Raw genomic sequence first — 16,636 nt, 5'->3', positions numbered from 1 at the left:
GACAGGAAAGGTGTACTGTTAGGACCATGGGAATTGGGACAGGAGAAACTGATCTGGGTGATTAGGCACCATATCCCTGGGCGAAATTGAAGTTGGGGCACAAGGTAGGAAGTGGTGGTTGAAAAATCAGGTGGGGGTCAGAAGAAGTGACCAGAGTAGGGAGATTAGTGCCCAAAGAAGCTAAGAAGGAAGAGTCCTGGCCTAAAGGGGCAAACAAGGAAGGGAGGGGCACTGAGTGGTGAAGAGACAGGGTGAAGACGTTGGGATGGACCCAGAGGGGAGAAGGAGGACAGGTCGAACATGCAAAGAAGGGCTGGGTAAACAGAATGCTGCCACTTGCTCAGCCACAGAAACCAATAGATAAGCAGAAGTGGCGTGTGGGTGTGCTAAACCTGAGGACCATTTGTCATATTAGGCAGTCCTGTGGAGAAGCAGGGTTCTGGCTCCACAAAACCAGACAGCAAGACAATCTAGGGGCAATCCTTGTCACAAACCTTGGACATTTACTTTGGGCATTCACTTTGGATCCTGTGAGTCTAAGAAGAGAGCTTGCCTTACTGCACTCCACTTTATTATTTGGCCCCCACTTTGTTCGCCTCCCTGAATAAAAATCCCTTTATTTGTAGTTGCTGTGTGACCATCATGACAGTATCCAAGGAGTATATCCTTCATTAAGGACTCCGTAGAGCAGATGCATAATCCAGGTATATATAGTTGATACATCATCCAGGCATGCACATGCATTGTTGCGGTATCTGTAGAATAGATCCATCATCCAGAAATCTTTTTAGCAGCAGATGCTTCATCCAGGCATTCGTCAAGAAATTCCATCATTCAGGTATCCATAGAGCAGATTCAACGTATAACATCCATTGAATAGATCCATCACCCAAGTATCAGTACTGCAGAGCCATTGTCTAAGTATCGATAGAGCAGATCCATCAACCAAGGTCCATAGAGCTGATAAACTCAGGCCCCCATAGTTGATGCCTCATGCAGTTATACATTTAGCAAATGTATCATAGATGCAACTATAGAGCAGAAATATTATTCTGTGATATGCTGATTCATCGTCCATCCACGTATCTATAAAGCAGGTCCAGTGGATACTGATCCGCAGATCCTCTCATGTGCATCCGTAACCTCTTCACTTCTTGGCAGAATCCTCTGCCCCATACTAAGTAAAGTGCTCCTTTGCCCCATATTTCCTCAACCACTAGGCCAAGCATCAGGATATAAGTACTCCAATTATATATTTTTAAATTACATTTTATTAAGGGATCCCTATAACACATGCTTTGTTCATGAATCCTTCCAGCGAGATCATAGTCCAGGTACCCCACGAGCATGTTATTCATTCAGGTATCATTAAAGACAATCCATCATCCAGGACTCTGCATAGCTTATCTATATTCTTATCTTAGCGTATATGGAGCACATCTATACTCCAGGAGCCCATAGATCAGAAACATCATGCAGGTATCTATAGAACAGATCCATACACAGATCCATTGACCACTGAGCACATAAATCCTCCATGTATCCACAGAGCAGATGGTTGCTCTGTTTTGTCTCTCCTTCCTATCTATTCCCTCAGACATCAGATCTTGCAGCAAATTAATTCACACCAAATCAGCTTCTACATTGCTTGCCTTAGCACCTGTCTTTGATCCTCCGGAAACCATTGTTTAATCTGATTGTTCCCTTAAGGGAATTAGCTCTATGATAGATAACCTTGCACCTCTTAATTTCTTCTGGTACAATCCGAAATGCATTTCTTAGGTGCACACATGTCTATAACTGGACAATATTACTTTCTTACTAGCATAATATGCCCCATGCATGCACCTTTTACATCAATCTACCTCGTCGTAAGCAGTATTTCCTTATCGACAATATCCGTATTTATGGGCCCATAAGTCTGACTTATCGGTGTAAGCTTAAGCAAATGGTGCATAAGGAGGGGTCAAGGATCATAACTCCCAGTTTTGCACGCAACCACTCTTAGCACGGCAGAGGCTGTGGACCAGGTGACAGGTGTATACCAGATTTCATCAAATACAAAATATTTTGTGTGCAAAGGACATAAAGGTCCAGAAAAAGATAAAATAAACATTTGAAAATGGTCAATCAGAAAATGATGCTGGGGGGCTTTGCATGGACGGCAGTCGATTTTTTATGGTTAATACCCGTAAAGTAGGAGGTGGATGCAAGTCAAAGTAAACGAGGCCGAGGAGCCAAGAATGCCAGAGCTGATGCGGAGAAGCTGACCAAAGGTAAATCGCGGTGGGGGGAGCAGGCAGGCACCTGTAGTGACTGCAGGGGTACCGGTTATCATTTAGAGCAGTTGAAAATCCCAACCCTGAAGAATATGTCCTGGAAGCCAAGGATCCCTATTGGCTGGCTGGAATTGAACCTTCCACTCCAGTATCTAAGATTATGTCGGCACTATTTTTTCAGTAGTGCTGCAGCAAGAAATGTCCTCCATATAGTCTATTCCTTAAACAGATTGTTCACCCGTCCTGGAAACAAAAAAGAGGCTGTCCTCCACTATCAAAGTAATTTCTCTTTTTCTATTGGCTCATTACTATTAACAGAAAAGGGATGACATAAGAGTAACATAGGAGGCAGATGAATATAGAGCATGATTACTCTGACCCAAAGCACACAAAGGCACACTCACTGTCATCCTTCAGATAGGCAGCCTATTTTTAACTTATAAAAAAATATCTTACTCACTTGATCCTGTGGTCCTACATCAACAGTAAAAGGGGAAAGTGATGCAGTAAATCTGACTCAGTGGCATCTTGACAGCTCACATACCTTAACACAGTGTAAGTCCATAGTGCAAATTCCAACAAGCGTTTGTTAATCACTTAAACTCACAAAGGCCCCAAGTCTAGGCTCTAAAATAGTGGACGACTGAGCTTTGGGATTCTGTCCTGTAGTTAAACCTGTTCTTCTCCAGCTCCCAACTGACGACTGACAGAAACATTTCCTTGCTCTATACGTATTCTAAGTAGGCATATTGTATCACAACCACACTGACCAGTCAGGAGCCTCTTCCCGGAGAATGCACCTCTCACATGCCAACAAGACAATAAACACAATTAGCAAATGTCAGACAACCAGTTGTTGTCATACAACTTTCACACAGATATCCTCAATTTCAGAACTATGAACTGCGCCCTTTGGTTCACCACTCAACAAAGATTAAGCATACACCAATAAACACATGCACCACAGACAAACAAAAAGACAGGCACATGAACTCAGTTCCTTCCTGGAACTCTTTTTTCAGTAAATAAACCATACTTGCATATATCTGGTTGCAAAGTTTTGGTCCAAATGTTCGAATATCCCACAAGATTGTGTATTATGTGTACCACCCTGTGATTCAATCCATTACAATCTCTGTTTAGACTTTCAAGATCATGTGTACTAATAATACCGATAAATATATCTTTACAGTGCAAAGCAGCTTGCAGGACCAAAAAGCATGCTCACTCTCATTCTTTCTCTGTGGTCCTGTGAGGTGGCTTAGTCTCCTTTATTACAATATGATATGATTGGTTATTTATAACGCGCCTAATACCCAGAGGTTTCCAAGCGCAGACCCGGGAATCGAACCTGTATTACTCAGTGTCGCCTTGCTTCCAAGGCGAGCACGTTGCCCCTGAGCTATCCTCCAGACGAGCGCACCTAATTGCCCAAATCTCTTTCTCTCACTCTCTTGCTCTTTCTTGCTCTCTTTTCTATCTCTCTACTTTCTTATGTGAAATCTGGCTCTCCCTTGAACCTTTACTCAGTTGATTTAATCAGAATGACTCCCACTATCACCAGCCCTTTTACCCTGATACTTATTATTTGTCTTCAATCTGGTCAAGTCCGCTTTGCTTTGAAGGAACCTGGGCACATTCCCTTACTTAAAAAGATGTATCTCTACTTACCATGCTTCTTAAGTTCCATATCATTTTGGCAGTACTTGACAATGTCCACTTCATAACACTTTTCTGGCCATGATCCCTCTGTCCTTAACCTACGTGGTTGACTAAGGCTCAAATGTCATATCTTAGCCATTCCTTATGTTTCTGTTCCTTGCCCTATGTAAACAACACAATAACCCATTTCAAGGTATGCATGATAAAATAAGCTGCTTTATGCATTGCATGGAGGGCTTCAGTTTGTGGGTGCAACACTATTGGCTTGAGTAAAAACACCCACTGAATCAAAGTGCTGTTGGATGGCACCAGTGCACAGCTCTGGAGTACCTTCAAGAGGTCTTCAGATATATGCTACCCACTGATTTCGGTCTCAACCATATTAATTCAGGGGTCTAACCTAGATTCTGATTTCTCTTTGGATAGGAAGATTAGTACGGTTGAGGGTTTCTTCCACTGTACCAGTATAAGGCATGCCTTTCCTTTACTCTCTGTTCATCTTCATTCCCCTGTTCTACCACATTTTCCTGCATTGACTACGGCACCTCACGATACTTTGGCTCCCAGACAATCTGCTTCAGCACATACAGTAAGTCGAAAATACAGCAGATCGCCTAATCTATGCCACTTTCCAGTAAAATCAGTTTTCCACTGCTCTGTGCTCTTTAAATCGGCTCACTGGGAGAGACCACATTTTGTGCAAGGTTATTTGTATTAACCATTGTGGATGCTTAAGACTGTGGCCTTCTGTTTTTAGCACCAAATGTGGCCCTTATGTTCCCTCCTGCTCTCTTTTGTGTGCAGCTGAACGTTTTATGTTACTGCATTCACAGGAAGCTTAAGAGAGGATGTCGTATTTCTGTACCTACCTCCACCAAGGAATTACATATTTGATTAATGAAAACCATTTTGGGGCAGAAATAGTCCCCTTTTTCCATAGCACCTTCATGCTGCTGTGTCTTAAAAATGTCAAACCAAACAGGAACCTATCGCCCAAATATAAATAGAGCAGAAAAGGAATGTCCCAATTGGTACAACAGGTGCATGGTTTGGGTTTATGAAGAGCATCTCCATCAGGTAGGTACCTGTAGAGTTATTTCTTCTTTGCAAATTGAAAACTTTTAGCCCTCCCTCAGGCTTTGAATTACTCTACAGACCTTAGTTTTGTTTCATCTGGAGGATGAGAATGCCTTCTTTGTGGGTCTTTCTGCTTCCATCTTATCTCCTCTGAAAACAGTATTGCATTCTGCGGCCCATTACGCCTCCGGCATATATTAATTTGAGCACATCATTCCAATGCGCACCTCTCTGAACTGGATTCCCATTCACTCTTGTTTACTTTTCAAGACTTGCTGTATCACTTTAAAAGGCTGTGGTTTTGGATCAGCCATCTTACCTTGCAGAGAGGTTGTCTACCTTAAGCACTCACATTTTGCAGCCTAAGCATTCTGGGCAGCTGCTCCTCGAGATTGGACGTCTCTCCCTCCTCCCATCAGCCTACTTCCTACAATGCTTGAATTCAGGAACGCTCTTAAAAATGTACATATCTCAGCATACTTATTTTTTATTGTAAATCATTTTTTAACTTATTTTACTTTGTGGTGGATATACCATTTGTACATGTTTTATGTTTTATGATAGTGTGTTGTATTTATTGGTTTTACACTGCCCCACTGCTGTATGCCAGGGCTGCACTTTGTATGATTTTTCAATACATTAACATATTGTCCCAGTATTCAAGAAATAAATCTGTCATCCAAGAATCCATACATAAGATAAATAGTTCAGGTATCTGTAGAGAACATGGATTGTGCAAGAATAGGTAGGGAAGATTTGTGATTAGTAACCCATAGCGAATACAATCCAGGTATCTGTACGCCAGAGCCCTGGTCTAGGAACACATACAGCAGATCTGTTCTCATGGTAAACAACAGTCCCATCTTGAAGGTATCCATGGAGCAAAGCCATAATTTAGGTATCCAAAGTGCAGATGTATCATCCTAGTAGTTAGATCTATTGTCTAGGTATCTGTAGAGCATATACCTTGTCCTTGTGTCCATAGAGCTGGTATTTATGGAGCAGCTCTATGTTGCAGTTATCCAGAGAACAGATACTTTACCCATGAAATCTATCTAGCAAATCATGTGTCCAGGCATCTATAGGCCAGATACATTGTTGAAATATCCATAGAGACAGTACGTTACTCTTATGTCTGTAGATCTGTGGTCCAGATCTAAGTAGAGATCTGTTGCCATTGTATTTATGGAGTGGCCTCATCATTGAGGGAATGCATAGAAGAGATATATCACCTAAGTAACATTGACCATTAACGTGTTGACCAGATCTATATATTTATATATATCTTCTTGTCACTGATTTTACACCAGTCAGATGAGTGGCACTCTCTGTAGCGATTTCGACATAATGATCAGGATACCAATTATGCAATACATATTTCCTTTGTCATTTTGTGGAAAAAGTCACAGCAATCAATTGTTAAAAGCCATAAAAGTATGGCACTCCCATAATGTATCACCATGAATTTGGTAGCGTTGTTTTATATATAAATATATATCTAAAGTTTTTGACGCTTAATAACGTTTTTATTTTTTAACAAATCTTTACAAAACTTTGCAGTCTGGCGGGGCCCGCATGTTTTTAATCACTTTTGAAATTTCAGCCATAACTGTTACTCGAATCATAAGTTAATGATAGCAATTTGAGGGGTTCCTATGGGAGTCTGACTCCTCTTAACTATAGGGCAGCTATCGCTGCCCTATGAAATATATATAACACATACATTGTTCAATTGTGCACCCAGACTGATATAGAGTGGATATATTGTCAGAGTATCCATAAACATGAGATACTAGTCATAGAGAAGATACATTAACCAGATATTCATAGAGCATATTGAATCACATGTAGGTGATGTATCATCCCTGCATCTAAAATCAGGTCCACGGTTCAGATATCTGTGGAGCAAATGCAGTTATCCATGGAGTGGATCTTTTATCTGGGTATCCATCGAGCAGATATATCTTCCATGTATCCGTATAGCCTTATAATCATCCATGTGTTTCGGGCCCATAGATTAAATCCATCATTGAGGAATGCATAAAGGAGATTGGCAAGATGTATTATTATCTTCTTCTTATTTACCTATTTGATGTATCCTGATGCCATGAATCTGTATCTTGTATATGGCTACTGTGACAATGTTCCCTGATGTGTGATGCAGGGCCTGTGATTGCTGTGGGGAGGATCCTCTGGTCCCCCCACAAACACCCAGGTCTGTTGGCCCTGGGTACCACAGTTCTCTCTGGCCGTTTAAGGGATATAAGGGACATTGCTGAATGGGTTAGTGAAGTTAGGTGGCCTGTTCTATTATTTACTTATTTATTTATTCAGGTTTTTCAATATCGCTTCATGCTACCATTGTCACGCCCCTCTTGTAGGAAGCCGAACAGCCGAGCTGAGGTTCTGCAGCTGATGAAGGTGATGGATGCCATGCTAGAGAAAGCTGGAGTGAATTCAGAGGACATTGGTACAGCTGGACCCACTCAGGTAACGAAGCAGGCACACTTCTCATATGTGCTATCAATCTCTCTTGCATGTCTGTTAATCCTAGTCATTTTTTACCAACACAAAAATCCTTTCTTTGACAGAATGGTTATTCAGTGGGGTTGCAGCTTAGCATGGTAGGGTTAACTTACTTCACAACTCAAACAGACTATGATCACTGTGAACACAGAAGGCTGCTTCATGATTATGGGGAGAACAGGAAAAATGATATTTTAAATCCACTTGTTTTTTCAAATACCTCTACATCATGCTTTGGCATTGCGTGGGATAAAAAGGCAGGGCAGTCTGATGCACATATGGGTTATTTGCCCCAGGCACACTTTCAATGTACATCATGCAGTCAATATCCCACGTGATTCTAACTTACTGTATAATTAAGTGGGATTTTAAAAATAGGATGCATTTAAAAGTCACACATTTTTATCATTATCACCAGACAGTGAGGCTCACAGTCTTCTGAAGTGCTACAGATATAGGTTAAAATGTAGTTAATTTGACCCGTACATCCGAACACTTCTAATTGTGTGCGGATCTGTCTGCCTTAGTTCTGAAACATCCAACTGCCTTAAAGGGTACCCACAGAGTTAGTTAATCCTCATGAGTCCATGGCAGAGTCTAGGCTTAATTATGGTCTGTCGGTCCAACTCAATATGTCACATACTTTGAAGGTCCCAATGTTCAAATGTGTATCTCCTAGCCTAGCTGATACCCTGTACTCTATGACCCTGTAGCTTCCGTGTCCTAACTGTTAGAGAGTGGCCACTATGCTGGGCTCACTACAGAGAGGCTAGGGCCCTGTAGAATATGGCGGCCAGATGCCACCACCGCCTGCCCTGCAATGCTGTTCCCTGTGGGCAGTATATGTTGGATGTCCAAGGACCTCCACACCATCTATAGCCTTGTATGTTTAATCGCCCAGAGTTACCAGACATTATGACCATGGTCACTGAACACAAGTATTAGCATGCATTTAGGAGAGAGTGACATGGTGGGCCTGAGAATTCCAACTTGCAACCCCTTGCTTGATGGAGTCACATAGTATATCAAATAGAAGGCAAATATCTGGAGGGAAGGAAACAGCTTCCAGTCCACCCATTCCACAAGATCTTTCTCACCTAAATCCATGCTACGGAAAACCCTCCCCCTAGTTTGCTGCCGTGCAATTCAATGCCTCCTCACTATGTAGAGCCTTCAAGGAAGTAATCCTGAAAGAAGAGAGGTCAGAGAAGGAATGTCCCTTCTTTTTGCATAAAAATAAAAGGAGATTACTTTATTGAGGCGAGAACAATGCAAGAGGGATAGAACTACCCGCGAACAACTCTTAGTGCCAAACCCTTTCTACCAAACTGTACAGGAGTTGGCTCATTCTCCTCTGATGGAAGGACATCGGTGGATAGTCAAGACCATGATTCTTTTGGCCTGCTATCTTCCATCAACATGCCAAGCGTATCAGAAGACCTCCATGGTGAATGTGGTTCAAGTCTTTTTCAGCCGCTTTATTCAGGTCATGTTTTGGTCATGTTTTGGATGGATTGTCAAAGGCATTATGGGGCCATTATCGTTCTCTAGGGTAGAGAACTGGTAAATCTAGTTCTAGTTGGCTGTGCTACCTTTAACCCTGAAGCTTTTTCCTAGAAGAAATAATACAACACAACTAATTCTCAAACATTTGGTACCGTTCTTCACTATGGCCGGGCTCTGAAAGAAGATGATCATCTTCACAGGTCAAGGGTTTAACTTCATGTCTCGCAGGGAGGGAAGGGGGAAGTTAGGAACCTGTTAAACCTTCACACCCTTTGTATTGTAATATACTGCAAATAAATGCCTTAGTGAATTATTTCAGCCAAGCCTTAAAGAAACTTCTGAGAAAGTAGATGGTTGAAGATGGGAAAAATGGTCATGAACTGATCCCGTGGCTCGTTCACTGTCCGGGAGACCCAGCAACCCTCTACAGGATTCTCGCTCTTTGAGCTTGTGAGTGAGAGAGATGTCCTTGACATGTTGAAGGAAAGCTGAGAAAGCCAAGAAGACCCGACTCTAAATTCAGAACATTTTGTACAGCAGTCGCAAGAGAGTATGGCTTTAATCCAGGAACTTGTGAACTACCAGCAAACGTGGCAGGCCCAAAACAAATAGAAACAGTGGCATGATCGTCAAGCTCACCCACGCTAACTCAAAGTAGATGACAAGGTCCCTGTTCTTCTCCTGACCTCTGAGGAAAAGCTACTAGCCCAGGTTTTGGATCTTACATTATTACAGAGGTGATCAGTGACTTAAATTTAGAAAGGTGGGAGCCCTCCCAAGTCTATCATGTAAAGTGGCGAAAAACCCAGATGATCCAACGTTGGTGGCTAAAACTAAATGTGAGGGTCCAAAGAGGTGATCGTCCAGCAATTTAGGGACTGATCCTGAAAGGTCTACACCTCTACCAATTCCAAAATCTTCAGGATTTCCTGGACCATGCATAAGACATGTTTTAAGAAAAGTTAGGCCGAGTGAAAAGCTTCTTTCACCACATGCACACCCTTCCAGGCAACTCCATGTGGCTTCATACTTATCACTTACCCGAGGCATGATGACCGATTATTAAAGAAGAAATGAAAATATTTTGGCCTTTTAGATTGTGCTAGCTTGGAAGCCAGACAGGTGGGGTTTTCGTAGTAAATTCTGATGTAAATGAAATATCGCAATTCAATGCATGCACATTACCAAGAATCTTAAGAGGTGATTGTGAAAATTGGGGACTTAGGGCGTGGCTGGCAGCAGCCAAAGCTGGCTGCACACTCTGAGCTCCCTTACTGCATTCCTGGCTACACGGATCCTTTGAGGGATGTCCTTGCTTTTTCAGCTCATGCAAAGCAACGTGTTGGCAGACCCCAAGGCATAATGCACCAGTGAACTGCAACCCTGACTGCGCTCCCAGGTCCAGGAGATAGCGAGTGGATCGGACCGCTCCAAAATGGTGCCACCGCATCAGCGGCGAAGGTCGGTAGCCGATCAGTCCAGGGAAGCTACAGAGGGGAAACCCATGAAAGCCATGACGAACCAGGGAGGATATGGCTGCCTGAGCGAACCAACCCGAGTTGAGTGAGAGTGCTTGCATTGGGGGTGAGTGGAGCCTCTGACGAAGTGTGGGGGACACTGTGCTCTTCCTCAGCTGCTCCCTGTCCTGGACCAGAGCAGAGACACCTCTGTGGGCCCGGGAGGCTCAGCATCCACACTGGGAGAGAACACAGTGTGAATGAACGGGGAGCTGGAAGACACCCGTGGACCCCTGGAATAAAGCAGCAGATAAAGCAAACTCAGACAAACAGTTCTTACCTGTACCTGCGGCTACACGGGGTGGTGATAATTAAAAGCAGGGCTGAAGGATTCTGAACTGGCGAACGCCCAGAGGAGATTCCATGCACCTCACTGAACAGGGCACATGTCTAAACAAACCAAAAGAAGCTCCAAGGGATGTATGGCCACCTTTCTGAAATTGCCTGGAAACAACCATCCTGACAAAACATTGAAGATGGAGGTGGCCGGGGGAAGACAACACTCAATACTTGTTGCTTTCACCAAAGAAGACCTGTTGGACAGCACAAAGGCACTGAAAGACTCTTTAACCCAAGAAATTACCTCATTCAGAGAGGAGGTTCGTAAGAGTGTTGAAGGGATCCAAACAGAGATAGCGGCTTGGGAGACAGGGTGAATGTGGCAGAGCAGAATGTGGAGGAATTGATGGAGGGGTTATCCAATTTTAAAAAGGGCATCCAGGTCATCCACGACCTAACTGAGGTACTTTCCAAAAAGTGTGAAGATGTTCAAAATAGGAGACTGGTGTCCAAGCTATACAAACTGGTGCAGACTGGCCAACCACTCTGGAACACACCGAAAGCAAAATGGGAATGAGACCTGGCCATGGAAATTGAGGACACAAAGTGGCATACATATTGTCGCCTTACAAGAGAGGTCTCGCTCAAAGCGAGACTCCGGCTCATACAATTTAAGGTACTGAATCAGCTATATTATACACTGGCGCGACTTTCTAGGTTGTTCCCAGATGTGGTTGGGGAATGTGTGAAATGCGCAAAACAGGGGCCGACTCATTACACATGTTTTGGAACTGCCCGATGATCATGCTTTTTTGGCAGGAGTTAGCAGATGTAATGCATGACTACGTAAATATACCCTATGTTCGCAGATTGTTTAATATAGTTGCATTGTTACCAAAAAATGTATACTGAAGCAGTGGAAACCCAAAACAGCTCCATCATGTCTGGAGTGGCTCAGGGAATTGACATATTTAAATGAAAGGGAGGAGGAGGGATACGTGACGGCGGTTAGAGCAACATGCAGGTCGAAAGACATCTGGGGGCCATTTCGTGACTACCTCACCCACACGCAGCGGGATGACAAACTGCATTTAAATGTGTTTTTGATGGACTGAAATATTTTTGATCGGAAAAACTGAGAGCTATTGTACTGAGCACGTGAAGTACGCACCGAATATTGTAGTCTGTTCGAACCCGACCAGGGTGCCATGTACCGTCATCTACAACTTTTCTGCCTGTTACTAAAATAAAGTTTACAAAAAAAGAAAAGGCGCTGCCCCCCTAAGCTTGACCCTAGGCACCAAGAGAAGGCAGACATCCACAGAACAGAGTGCTCACCCTAGCACATACAGCCGGAATATGTCCTGCAGGTATTGCACCCTGCGATCATAAAAGGCCTGGTTAACTAAGAATGCAGCATTCAATTGAATAGGCTGCTTGATAAGAAGCCAGTGAATGTGGCATAACACCAGTGAGATATGGGCACAGTGTGGTGTGAAAGTGGCAAGGCGCGCTACCGAATTCTGAAGTACCTGAAGGCACAGCAGAAGGTGGCCAGGCTCTGCCAGGAATAGAGAGTTACAGTAATCAATGGAGGAGGTGACCAGGGCAGACGCCACCAGTGCCACGAGCTGAGCCAGGATAAAGGGAAGGACTTTCTGAGCGGTTTAAGCTGAAAATAGCCATGTTGGCAAATTGCGCTAACTTGGTGCTCCATACAGAGCGTGGAGGACATTTTGACACCAAGATCTTTCACTACCGGGAATAGGGCGGGGACCCAGAGATGATGGCTGAAATCCAAATTCTAGAGTGAGGAAGCAGAAGGTGGGCCCACCACCACCTAAGTTTTCTCACCGTTCAACTTGAGCCAGTTGTTACACATCCATTCCCCCACGGCCTTGAGACAAAGCCTAAATCTGGCTGCCACTCAGGTTGAATAAGGTTAAGGCGAACCAGGATCTGGGTGTCATCATCCTAAGAATAACAAAGGAAGCCGTGGGAGGAAATGAGCTTGGTCAGAGGTTGATGTCATGATCCACAGAACACGCCCCTTTTGGACTTCCTGGTCCCTATCACAAAGGGGGTTGCACTCCTTGGTACTCCCAACATGGCCGTCTATCGTGGTACGCCTTCCACCAGCCTCCACGTCGGACGTAGCACATTCTACAAACAGACCACGCCCCTGCGGCCCCGTGCATCTCTACGCTATCGCTAGTAGTGGCTAGACATGTGCTCCGTAGTTCGCTGAACTATTCTCCTGTTCCTGGTTCCCGGACCCTCTAAATCCCATCTCCCTTCCTCCCTCTTCTCTCTATCTTGCTTCCCGGATTTCGTGTGGTGTCTTCGTGTATACCTTCCTCGTTTCATGGACTTTCCGGAGCCTCCGAGTATCCTGGAACACTGAACGCATGCTGGAGCCAGAAGAGGCTCGCGCGGGCTTGTACAAAACCCGATCCGTGCGCAAGAAGACTCCTCCCAAGAAATCCTACAAGGATCGATCTCAGGTGAGAAAGGGGGAAATCCGTGACAGTTGAACGTATAGATTAAACAATACAGGTGAGACGGCGGACCCTTGAGGAACAGCGCAAGTGATAGTCATTGCCTGAGAACAGAAGGGAGGAAGAGAGAGAGTTTGATAGTGATCAGAGAGGAAGGAACAGCACCAGGTTAGGACAGTCCCATTGCAGACGGCCCGGTTAGGCGCTTCAACAGGATAGCATGATCTTTGGTGTAAAACGCAGCAGAACGGTCAAGCAGAACCAAAGCACCAACGCTGCCTTGACCCCGCATCTGCACCAGATCGCCCTCCAAGGAGACAAGCACACTCTCTGTGCCCCGGCCCAGATGGAACGCAGATTGTGAGGGGTGAAAAAGAAAGATCCTTCAAGAAAAGAACTAAGAAGTGGACAGACCAAAGATTCCAGAATCTTCATGAGAAATGGAAGAAGAGATATAGAGTGGAGGTTAGCAGGAGACGGGGGGTCCAGAGAATGCTTTTTTAATAGCGGTATGACAATTGCACTTTTGAAGGGTGCAGGAATCAGACATGCTCCTAGAGAATTATTAATGGCTGCCAGTAGCAGAGGTGCAATGTTTGGTAAAATGTCTTTAAGAATGCCCAGGAGAATGGGGTCTTTAGAGGAAGCTGACTTCGGCTTAGAGACAGCTGCTATAATGTTGTCCACGGTAAAAATGGGAAACACCGACCAGGGCCAAGTAGCTGGTGGAATTGTGGCTAAGGTGGATATAGATGCCACCCTGAGACCCGAGGAATTGATGCCAGCAGGCATACAGATGCAGTCATGGGGAAACTGTGCGATGATGGTGCATCCTGTTACACGGAAGGTCCTATTGGTCACATTAATGACCGGTACCTTGATGGTCTTCAGGTCTGTTCCATCCGCTGTCACCAGGGTCTGCTGTACCAGTAAACCCCCTGGGAGCTCTTCACGTTCTGGTGCCTCCATCCCCAGACGTCTTGGTTGTTGCTCCCAGCTGAGTCGCACTCTGCCAGGAACCATCACAGTAGCGTGTGCAGGGATTTTGATTTGCCCGAACCGGGTGGTGCGAACATCGCCAGTGGGTCCATCAGGTGGAGCTTTGGACCTATCTCTCTCTGCAAGTATGCCTGTTGGCACATGGGATGCATGGATAACGTGCTGGCATATCGTTGTCCAGCCATCTCCACACATAATGCTGCTAGTGCGTCAAACATCGAGGACTTAGTTCCAATCACCAATGGTTTTGCGGGATCTTCACTTAGACTGTTGCAGACCAAAGCCAGGGTGTTGATAGGAGCACTGACTCCAGCTACATCGCGTGGAGACTGCAGTCTGACCCGGATGTACCCCAAATATTTGCAATGGTTGTCCCACACCGAAAAGGTTCAGCCCAGCCAAGGGCTCCAATGGGATGTATATGCGCCAGGTGTTTTCTGTAGAGCGGCTCATAAACAAAGGTCACCTATGAGCCGCTATCCAGAAGCGCTTGTGCCTGTCGGCCAGCAATGGCAAATTTCACAATGGCGGGTGGTCCTATGAGCCCATTGGTTATCGCCCATGATGTTCGGGTGCTGTGCTTGCTGGTAGTTTAACTACACGTGATCTTCCTCTCGGGTGGACTAGCCAGTCTGGGAGGATGCTGGTTCCCAGATGACTTGCTCACCAGTGGTGTCACTGCCGCTTTGGGCCCGTCTGGTCATGCAGACTTGTTGGTTTCCACCTCTACTCGATTGGAGCGTAGTAGTATTGAGCATTCAGGTGCTCCGCTTCCTGGTCCTCGCTGGCGTTTCCCACCATTGCGTACGTTGGACTATTCAAGGCCTGGAACCTTGCCGTTACTTGATTGTAATCCGGTGAATTTGTGCACATACGGAAGGTGTGGCCCTCCTGTACACACCTATGGCAGAACTGCCAAGGCTGGAGCAGTGTAGAACGCCATTGATTCGCCTGGGGCTGCCGTGGCTCTTATGCGCAGCAGAAGAGCTGGTGTTACCTCTCTCGGGATGGCGGTGTCGAACCTCTCCCGCACTCTGGTGTCCTGGATGCCATTACAGGCGGTGGCTTGGCCTGCACCCTCTGCAGCTGCATCGCCTGGATGGTTTGGTGCAACTCCTCTACTTGATGTCGCAGATCATATTCCGGTACAGCATATGGAGACACCAGTTGACCTGGTAAACTGTACACTGTGTCTTCCATCTCGCCCTCCAGAGTACGCACCTCTTGGACCAGTTCAACAAAAGGGTAGTGGTCTCTGGGTCTGTTCTCTGAGTCGTAGCTGCAGAAGTAACAGTGGCAGAGATTTGGCTCTGCGCATTACCTGTTGCAGCCTGACCAGGTTCAGGCTTTTCGGCTCAATCCCCTTGCGTTGCAAAGTCAGCTGAAGAATTGGCTTGGTCCTCGCAAGATATTCAGAGAGACGCTCACCCTGTTGGAGGCGGGTGGCGTAGTACCTCACCATGAGCTCTGCAATGGACTCAATGGCTCCACATCCAGCATGTACATGATGTCCATCGCTGTGGGGTCTGGCTGCCTGGCACAGAGCGCCTGAATGACTCTCAATGCAGGAACGGAAAGACTCTCAATGATGCAACGCCTCTTCTCCCGGTAGGGAGCCCTCCAGTCATGTATCATCTGGTTAGTATAGTCCGCCCAAAGTTGGTACTCCTCTTCACCCCTCAGGATGGGTTTCTCCCCAGAGAAGGGTTTCAGGCAGACATAGCGGCCATGCTCAGATGATGATGCGATGGCCTCATATAGCACATCCTTGAAAGCAGCCGCCATGGAGGAAGCTATCAGTTTGGCATCTCTATCCTCTGGTGTAGCACAGGCATGTGCTCTAAGCCCTGGTAGAATAGGGGTGCTTACGGGCGCAACCATGATAGCATCTACACTGGGCGCTGCGGGGTGATGGGGCGCAGCACTGGGCAAGGCAGGATTTGGACTACGCATAGGTGGTGTGATTGGTGCACTAGCCTGCAACCCTGTCCATGTGTTCAGTGCCCAGAGAGGATAGGACACTATTGGGTCTCCTTCATGGATGGTAAGGGGCAATGTCTCAGGATCAACTTCCTTAGGCCCATAGCAGACCAGGAAACTGGTTCCTTGCTAGGCCAGGGCCTTTAGCAAGGCATTTAACCTGGCCAGTGAGGGACTCTAGGGATTCCGTCAACCTGAGCACCTGGTGTAGAGATGTTCGTCAAGGGACATCACCTATGATAAAGCAATGGTCGGGTTTAATCCCCTCACCCTGAATCCATCTGGCTACCTGAAGCCGATCCATGAGGATGGT

At 45.5% G+C, this 16,636-nt stretch overlaps 1 protein-coding gene across 3 annotated transcripts in view; it reads left to right on the top strand.

Annotated features, from left to right (window-relative positions):
- AXDND1 (axonemal dynein light chain domain containing 1) overlaps nucleotides 1–16,636 on the top strand; it is an 871,721-nt gene that overhangs the window by 301,898 nt on the left and 553,187 nt on the right. For all 3 annotated transcript variants that reach the window (XM_069641478.1, XM_069641476.1, XM_069641477.1), the window contains exon 8: nucleotides 7,400–7,508. In XM_069641478.1, coding sequence (XP_069497579.1) covers nucleotides 7,400–7,508 — 109 coding nt within the window. The remainder of the gene's footprint in view (nucleotides 1–7,399; nucleotides 7,509–16,636) is intronic.

The sequence above is a fragment of the Ambystoma mexicanum genome, chromosome 1q, assembly GCF_040938575.1.
Source record: "Ambystoma mexicanum isolate Mex_15411 chromosome 1q, UKY_AmexF1_1, whole genome shotgun sequence".
Taxonomy (NCBI): domain Eukaryota; kingdom Metazoa; phylum Chordata; class Amphibia; order Caudata; family Ambystomatidae; genus Ambystoma; species Ambystoma mexicanum.
The sequence above is the reverse complement of the archived record's forward strand: the minus strand, read 5'-3'. Positions and strand labels throughout refer to the sequence as shown.